Here is a 10,000-nt window from a genome sequence, read left to right on the forward strand (position 1 = left end):
GCTTCTGAGTATGTTGCCCTTATAATACCCCTAGATGCACGAACACACACACACACACACACACACACACACACACACACACACACTACACACTACACACTACACACACACACACACTACACACACTTCCTCCACCACCCAGTCACCACAGGCCCTCCTCTGCTTGCTTAATATTTCACCGCGGTCCTCAGACCCTCAGACTTTCCGCCACATGTGGGGGAATTACCATATTTTCCAGTCACATCCTGAACTTAACTCGGGAGGGAGGATCCAGAAATTCCCTCCTGCACCCACCACACAGGGCTTGACTGAGCTGCCATTTCCCGGTGGGCCCTGCACCCTCGTGGGCCCCTATTTTCAGAAATGTAAAAAAAAAAAAATTCTGAAAATAGGGGCCCACAGGGGTGTGGGGCCCACTGGTGAGTCAGTTCTGTGCCACTAAGTATGAGGGGGGGAGGGGCCCTTTAAGCCAAAAGTGCCCGGGCCTTATTTGTCCCCCATGAGGGGCCCCTTTAAGCCAAAATTGCCCAGGCCCTATTTCTCCCCCATGAGGGGCCCCTTTAAGCCAAAATTGCCCGGGCCCTATTTCTCCCCCATGAGGGGCCCCTTTAAGCCAAAAGTGCCCGGGCCCTATTTCTCCCCCATGAGGGGGCCCCTTTAAGCCAAAAGTGCCCGGGCCCTATTTCTCCCCCATGAGGGGGCCCCTTTAAGCCAAAAGTGCCCGGGCCCTATTTCTCCCCCATGAGGGGCCCCTTTAAGCCAAAAGTGCCCGGGCCCTATTTCTCCCCCATGAGGGGCCCCTTTAAGCCAAAAGTGCCCGGGCCCTATTTCTCCCCCATGAGGGGCCCCTTTAAGCCAAAAGTGCCCGGGCCCTATTTCTCCCCCATGAGGGGCCCCTTTAAGCCAAAAGTGCCCGGGCCCTATTTCTCCCCCATGAGGGGGCCCCTTTAAGCCAAAAGTGCCCGGGCCCTATTTCTCCCCCATGAGGGGCCCCTTTAAGCCAAAAGTGCCCGGGCCCTATTTCTCCCCCATGAGGGGCCGCTTTAAGCCAAAAGTGCCCGGGCCCTATTTCTCCCCCATGAGGGGCCCCTTTAAGCCAAAAGTGCCCGGGCCCTATTTCTCCCCCAGGAGGGGCCCCTTTAAGCCAAAAGTGCCCGGGCCCTATTTCTCCCCCATGAGGGGGCCCCTTTAAGCCAAAAGTGCCCGGGCCCTATTTCTCCCCCTGCCCACCACACTACCACACTTCTGGCCAGTTGGTTTTCTGGGCTGCTAATTATGGTCTTGGGGTGCGAGCGAGGGCACATTGCACACCGCCCCACACCGCCTTGCACACCGCCCCACACCGCCTTGCACACCGCCCCACACCGCCTTGCAGGGTTGCTGACAGCCTGGGCCGGGCCTGGGGAAAAGTCATCAGAAAGCTGCCCATTCACTAATGTTACCTTTTTCATGAATACTTACCACCAGCATCAAATTCTAAGTATTCATTATGACTGGAAAAATTGCAATTTTCATACATGAAAAGAGGGATCTTCTCCATGGTCCGCCATTTTGAATTTCCAAAAATAGTCATTTTAGCTGCAAAAATGACTGTACTTGGACCATACTAGAAAATATTTGTTTATTACTTAGTAAACCTTCAAGTAAAGATCAAATTTGGCAATAGGCAGCCCAGTTTCAATGAGCAGCATAGTTGCAGTACCTTTTTTGACCATTTCCTGCACAGTGTCCCTTTAAAGGACCAGTTCAGTGCTGTGGTATTGCTCACGCTACCCTGGACTTGTCAGTACCCGGTGATGCCACATTTTTCGGCTAAGCCCTTTCCGAGATATGAGCTATTCTAATGGGGGCAGCGTTTGTTTACATTTTTAAGAAAATTAACATAGGCCTACTCCAAATATTTTCCCATAAGGTACCGCTGTTTGCTAGTTGTCTGCTGATGTTGTATAACCTTTCGGATGTTTTTGGGAATAAATAAAAATGTTTTTTTTTAAATGTAAACAAAGCGCTGCCCCCATTACAATGACCAAGATAAGGGGAAAAGGCTGAAGAAGAAGAAGAAAAAAACCTCAGGTACTGACAAGTCCAGGGTAGTGTGAGCATTACAACTGCATGTTGAAATTGACTGAACTTATCCTTTAAAGTGATACTGTCCCAATTTTGGAAATAAGCTCATATTAAACCTCCCCTTGAGTTAAATAGTTGAGTTTTACCTTTCTCCTGTACTTTCACCCGTTCTCTAAGTATGGCAGTCCTAGCAGTTAACATTGAGTCCTATGAGACCAGCTGGCGGCTAACTGGTCTCATAGGACTCAATGTTAACTGCTAGCTTGGAGGTAGCATTTGCACTGCCATACTCAGAGAACGGTTGAAAGTATAGGACAACGATAAAACCCTATTATTTAACTCAAGGGGAGGTATAGAATAAGATTATTTCCAAAAATGGGACAGTATCACTTTAATAGTGAACTCCTACAGGTCAAAAGGAGATGAGTTGGATTTCGTGGACACTGTGGAGCAGTGCTTTGATTAAATCAGGACAAGCAGGTTTTTTCCATCCCACTGCAAACGATTTAATAAAGACTTCACTAGCTAGTTAACACTGTAATATATATAATTTACTGCTCTAATTTTCGGGTTTATAGTCATTAAATACCATCCAGTCCAACTGGCATATTTTGTGCATGTGATGCACTGTAGTCACCCAACACAGGGTGAGGTTTAGGAATGTGTTGGTTGCGGGGGCTATTCTTCACTCAGCAACATTGCTGTTTGTTGGTTGCCGGGACATAGTGTTAGGAAAATACCGAATTAAAAGTTGAAAAATATACAATTCAAACCTATAAATCTTGTGAACAGCCAGAAAAAAAGTACATGTATCGCTAAGCTCAGTTATTTAGCTGAACTCGTCATTATCAATAAAACTCAATAATTTTCTCTTAATAATCTTATTAAAATGCATTCATCATGTCATCATTGGCTTGTGATGGTCTCGACAGGAAAACGTTTTACAACCAATGAAACCAAACATTTTTTCGAAAACAAGTTCTTGTGTGTAACATAATATATTTTGATAATGCTGTAAAAATGTGCTTGTCAAATATTTACTGGCTTCAGGCACGACCATAAACATTTTGTAATAACGTGTCGTTTTTAAAAAACTATTTTGCCAGATCGCCCAACCCTAGACTTACGCAACCCCCGCAGGGAGCGCTTAGTGCCGCTGGCGACGTTTTGCTGCGTAAAAGGGAAATTGTCTCTGCTAAACAAGCAAACAAATAGTCTGTGGCCCAGTTCGTTTTTTTTTTTAAGGCTGTTGTTTGTGTTGTTTGTTGTTGGGCGGGACGGCACACAGGAGACACACACACACACACACACACACACACACACACACACACACACACACACACACACACACACACACACAGGAGATAGGCCAGGCGAAACACACACACACACACACACACACACACACACACACACACACACACACACAGGAGATAGGCCAGGCGAAACACACACACACACACACACACACACACACACACACACACACACACACACACACACACACACACACACACACACACACACAGGAGATAGGCCAGGCGAAACACACACACACACACACACACACACACACACACACACACAGGAGTCTGCGGAGCTGGAGGTGCGGAGACTCAGACGGCGTCTAGACGGCTGAACTGACTGACTGGTTGAACTGACGCACACAGACACACACAGACACGCACAGACACGCACAGACACGCACACGCACACGCACACAGTCCAGACACACACACAGCCTCCCCAGTGCTGATCTCTGCCCTTCCTGCCTCCGCGCCAGCCAAGCTACACAGGAACCACACACACACACACACACACACACACACACACACACACACACACACACACACACACACACACACACACACACACTGCACACACACACACACACACTGCACACTGCACACACTGCACACACACACACTGCACACACACACACTGCACACTGCACACTGCACACACACACACACACACACACACACACACACACACACACACACACACACACACACACTGCACACACACACTGCACACACTCACACACACACACTCACACACACACACTGCACACACACACACACTGCACACACACACACACACACACACTGCACACACACACTGCACACACACACGCCACACACACACACACACACACACACACACACACACACACACACTGCACTATTCTACACTCTCCACTCTCACGCATGACATGCTGTATGCAGCACTGTTGTAAATAATTCACCATGACGACGTCACTCAGTCCAGAAGTGAAGTGGGACAGCATGTTTCTCTTGTGCTGTCACCAGGCGCCGTGTAGTGCCCAACATAACAATTTATGGTGGGAATGAGGAACGCACATCGTTTATACACATCATATCATACTTACATGAAGTCTTTCTATATTCTTCTTCCTCTCTATATAGTTCTTCCTCTCTTCCTCCATTTTCTTTTTTCTCTCTACTTAATGTGTACTTCTATTTGGTAGGGCTGCTCGATTATGGAAAAAATAGATATCACGATTATTTCTGTCAATATTGATATCACAATATTTTTAAACGGTATATATTATGTTTTAAAGAAAATACTTGTGCCAAACAATTCGCAATCTTCCCCCCTTCAGCAGTGTGAGTGGAAAGTCATTAAGAAACACACAGTGGTATTCTGCATCAGTGTTGGATAGCAAGTCTGCTCTGTGCTCGCATTGGCTCAAGTGGACGGGTATGTTTTGTGCACAGCAGTGTTAATTTCGTCAGCTTTTTTTGATTTAGTCTTAGTCTTAGTCACAATGACGAAAATCAATTTTAGTCTTAGTCATATTTTAGTCATTACCTTCCCAATTTAGTCTTAGTCTTAGTCAAAATGACGAAAATCAATTTTAGTCATAGTCAAATTTTAGTCATTTTAGTCATTTTAGTCAACATTTCAAATTTTAGTCAACATTTCAATTTTTAGTCATTTTAGTCAATATTGTGTAAAATAAACAAACTACAATGGCTATTGTTATTTCACAAAGTATTACTAATATTGCCTATTGCAGCAAATATTCACCTTGTTACTTGGTCATTTTCCACCATAACCCAAATCAGTAATTTCAACATCATAGAGCAAAAGAGCATCACACACACACACACACACACACACACACACACACATCCAGGTGCAGGCTGCTCTCTCTCTCTCTCTCTCTCTCTCGTGCATTAGAAGCTGCTGCATATTATATTTCATTTTGAGTTTGATCACGGAGGAAGCTACATGCTCTTCTTCACCTGCCCGCGGGACTTAAAGCCTGCAGATTGCCGGCAGTGGGAAGACCAGACATCCCAAGTCTGCATGAAGTTCAAGAAGTCTCCCTGATAGTGGCTTCCCGATGACCACGAGTCAGATAAAATACTGCTGATGTTAGACTATGCAAGTTAGCGTTTTTTTGTTTTCAATTGGCAATGCGAGCAGAGAACGATAATGACTCGTGCGGCATGTGTGGAATAGGCTTAAATAGATTGCGCGAGCACACTTCGTATGCCCTGCAAAAGTCCCAGGAAAAATAGTTAGGTAGGGGTATGCAGACTGGACGATAGAAAGGACACGCACATACAAATATAAACACTAATGCTGTTTTGTTTGTCGGGGGTGTCGAGGCTCGATAAGCATGACCTGGAAAGAGTTTTTGGAACTTAGGAAGACGCTGGAGACGCACGGAAATGCAGTCGACTTCCTTGGGTCTTTTAGCGTTGCTCTCGACGAGAACAAGTTTCAAATCTCAACAGTTTAAAACTCCTTAGCGATCGCCCATCCATTGATTCTTTTCAAAACTAGGCTACAGTAGCCGTGCCTCTGTTACTTTAGACAGGCCAACTTTCCCCCTGCTGGCGCGCGCTCCCGCGGTGACTGATTTAAATACATTCACAAATCCGACCTTCATGATTTGCTTGCTGCCTACTCATATGGTTAAACAACAAATATAGCAAACATTACAAAAAAAGAACAGACAACGAACGCCGGGATAAGACAGCCTAAGTGAAAAGGAGAATAGTGGAAGCTCGAGGAGGTTTAGAATGACAGTATCAGAGGAGGATTGGCGCGACTGTCATTACCTACTGCAGAAACACATGTCCTCGTCATGGATAAGAGGGTTGTTGAACATGTTTCAAAATGAACACTTCCCTCAACGTCGGCTATTTTTTCTCTTTCTCTGGGAATGTTTTAGGACCTAAACTCAACTTAAATGGACTCACTGAACTACTAGGCTACAGAACTACTGACTGAGCCGCGCCATGCATTGGCTGCCAGCAGATACAAGCGAGGCAACACAGCGTGAGCGCGCAATCACCTATGAAGTTCAAGACACTTAGGCCTATATTACAATTACAAATTAAAAATTAATTATAAATAATTATATATGTTTAATGTCCATTCGTCCATGGCTTGTAAATTTCGTCTCGTCTTAGTCTCCTTGACGAAAATATTATTTTATTTTCGTCATATTTTGATTTGCTTGAGGCAATTTTTAGTGCGTCATCGTCTCGTCATCGTCAAGGGAAAAAGGGGCGTTGACGAAATATTTTCGTCATCGTCGTGGTTGACGAAATTAACACTGGTGCACAGCATAGCCTACATTTTGGCTGTATAAACAAATGACAGAATAATAGTTTCAACTCGATATTAGATATTGTTTGACAGCAATATCACGATATTAACATGATATATTGCACAGCCCTGCTATTTGGTCACCTGTAACTTGTCATGGTGAGCCAGTGCGAGTGACACAGTGAATGACGGATAACCCTCAAAATCTCTCTCTCTCTCTCTCTCCCTCCCTCTCTCTGTCCCTCCCACCTTGTTCTCTCTCTTTCTCTTTCTTTCTCTCTCTCTCTCTCTCTCTCTCTCTCTCTCTCTCTCTCTCTCTCTCTCTCTCTCTCTCTCTCTCTCCCTCTATCCCCTCCTCTAGGCCTGCTTCGGAGTACTCGAGTCCCGCTGGTCGCCCGCTGAGCTGCCTGGTGGATGAGAACACGCCCGTGCCCATCCTAGAGCCCGTGGTGGTGAACGGGCCGCTGGTGAACGGGGCGTCGAGCGGACAGAGCCAGGGGCAGAACCAGAGCCAGGGGCAAAACCAGGGGCAGGGGCAAAACCAGAGCCAGAGCCAGGGGCAGCAGGGGCAGCAGAACCAGGGGACGCCCGGCAGCGGTGACCCTCGGGCACAGGAGCGCCGCGTCCGCTCCCAGCGGCATCGAAACTACATGAGCCGCACCCACCTGCACAACACCCCCGACCTGCCCGAGGGATACGGTCAGTAGCACCTTTAAACACCTCATACCATCCGCGTGTGTGCGTGCGTGCGTGCGTGCGTGCGTGCGTGCGTGCGTGCGTGCGTGCGTGCGTGCGTGCGTGTGTGTGTGTGTGTGTGTGTGTGTGTGTGTGTGTGTGTGTGTGTGTGTGTGTGTGTGTGTGTGTGTGTGTGTGTGTGTGTGTGTGTGTGTGTGTGTGTGTGTGTGTGTGTGCCCGAGGGATACGGTCAGTACCACGCTTTTTCGCTTCGCTCGCTGTGTTTCTTTTAGAGATGCACCGGATCCTGATTTTTAGGATCCTGCCGGATACCGGATCCACTGCTTAAGATCCTGCCGGATCCAGAACCGGATACCGGATCCTACGAAAGGGTTGAAACACATAGCCAACTCGCACACGTGGGCCCTTTTTACTACGTTGGCGCAAACTATTTTTAACTGCCATCTTACTGCCACACTGCCTTCAACGGCAGCTTCCAAAGGGCTTTCACTCCATGCAGTGATTGGGGTTGTGAAAGACTGACTGAAAAGACTAGGCCACGTAAAAAGTAGAGATGCCCCAGATCCTGATTTTTAGGTTACTGCCGGATACCGGATCCACTGCTTAAGATCCTGCCGGATCTGGATAGTCTGAAAAACCCTATTATCCTGCAGGATCCGGAACCGGATCTTGGATCCTGTACATCTCTAGTTTCTTTTGATTAGTTTATTCTATTGGCAACTATAAATGGACATTGGTAACTTATATGGCATAGTCTGAAATTACGGAAGTGCGTAGTGCACATTTTGAGTTATATTTTTTGATTTTATGGGGGTGGGAGTTAATAAGCAAGGCTTCATCCCACTCCTTTTCAGTTGCACATAATGATGGTACTTGTATTTATTAAATTGGCTGCTAATTGTTTTTGTGTTACATCTGAAATAAATCAAATCATCAATCAATCAATCAATCAATCAATCAAAAAAACCTTTAAACACATCATACCATCCGTGTGTGTGTCTGCGCGTGTGAAAACATAAAATTGTTCTATCCAGAGCCATACAGACAACAGAGTCAGGCGATCTCCGCTGTGTGCTAGGGCCGACTTCCTCATTAGCAAAATTAGCTGTTTTAGCTTCTCAGTACTGCTCAGCGTTGCGAATGTTAGTTCCTAGTAGTGGGCGTAGCACACAGCAAATGCAATGCGATGCAATGCAGGGAATATGACAAGACTTGCTGTTCGTATTAATAACTTCAGATAAACATCACAGGTGGTAAAACTGTTGTGGTTATCACCACCGAGACAGTTGACAGTTTACATATTTGTGTTGATTACCCCGCAGTATAGTTCTTTAGTCCTTATTTTTGGCTGTTAATGTGGTGGTTCTATGTTGAGTCTATGGGAAGACAGCTGCTTTAGGCACAGCCTTATCTCGTTGAAAGGCGGGGCTGCAATTTAATTCCTGGTCCTCCAATCGCGTAACTCTGTTGTCTGTATGGCTCTGGTTCTATCCATGCAGTCCATATTTTTATTCAAATGAAACAAAATAGAAAATCACAGGTGGCTGGAAGCTCAAGGCAGTCTTCAGCTTGTTCATTGGAGTTTGTTGGCTGCTCTTGGATATATTGGGGATCAGTTCATGCAAGAGACAAAAGTACATCCAGGCACTCCAAACATGGTGTCTAAGTGGGAAGTTACATTAAAAAGCCTTTAATAATACTGGCCTGGGGTTACATTAAAAAGCCAACATGTTTAGACCTCACCTACATGTCTTCATCAGGGCTTGGAAGTACTTTGGATGTACTTTTCTCTCTTGTATGAAACAAAAATGGATTGGGTGCCTTTCATTCAAAGTGACCTACAGTTATTTAGGTACAGGGTATTGGTTACTGCCTCTGGAGCAATGGGGGGTTAGATGCCTTGCTCAAGGGCACCTCAGCCCTGGATGTAGGTGCTGGTAAGGCTGGGATTTGAACTGACAGTCCTCTGATCTAAAGCCCAGCACTTTAACCCAGTGGTTCTCAAACTTTTTCCATCATTCCCCCCTTCAGAGGGTCTGAGTGCTTCCGAGCCCCCCCTCGCACAGACTGATTTTGCGATCGCTGCGCAGAATCAAAGGAAAGGTGACTAGTAGTGAGATTATACAAAGAGGGACTGCAGTCGAATGCAGATATGTATTCATTTCCTATGCTATTCAAAATCATGACAATTAATAATATAATGTTGGTGAGGACTTTAAACTTATTGACTTATTGGCGTGACAGGAAATAATTTTTTTAAAAAACTCAAAATCAGATGTCACACGCCCCCCTTGAGATGCCTCCGCGCCCCCCCAGGGGGGCTTATGCCCCACTTTGAGAAAGACTGCTCTAACCATTGAGCAATGGCTGCCACATATACGGCAGTCACATAGGGCCCATAGACGATATTGACTCTTTATTGTCAATGGGCTCTAAGTGATTGTTATAAATGTAGGGTAAATTCAGGTAAATTGGGCCACTTTGGGCCAAATAAAAGTGACCCAATTTACCTGAGCTCACCATATATATATATATATATAAATGCTGCATGACAAAAGTACACCGCTGAACACCACTTTCCACATGAATGCATTGAAGCACCCCACAAAAGTAGCCCCCTATTACTTTGAAACCACGTTGTACGCTT

The 10,000-nt window shown here is 45.9% G+C and overlaps 1 protein-coding gene across 1 annotated transcript in view; it reads left to right on the forward strand.

Moving 5' to 3' along the window:
• The window catches only part of smurf2 (SMAD specific E3 ubiquitin protein ligase 2), a 141,071-nt gene that overhangs the window by 90,590 nt on the left and 40,481 nt on the right, over window positions 1–10,000 (forward strand). Inside the window, exon 8 of the mRNA XM_063196204.1 lies at window positions 7,019–7,356. Coding sequence (XP_063052274.1) covers window positions 7,019–7,356 — 338 coding nt within the window. The remainder of the gene's footprint in view (window positions 1–7,018; window positions 7,357–10,000) is intronic.

Source organism: Engraulis encrasicolus, chromosome 1 (assembly GCF_034702125.1).
Source record: "Engraulis encrasicolus isolate BLACKSEA-1 chromosome 1, IST_EnEncr_1.0, whole genome shotgun sequence".
In the NCBI taxonomy this organism is placed as follows: Eukaryota; Metazoa; Chordata; class Actinopteri; order Clupeiformes; family Engraulidae; genus Engraulis; species Engraulis encrasicolus.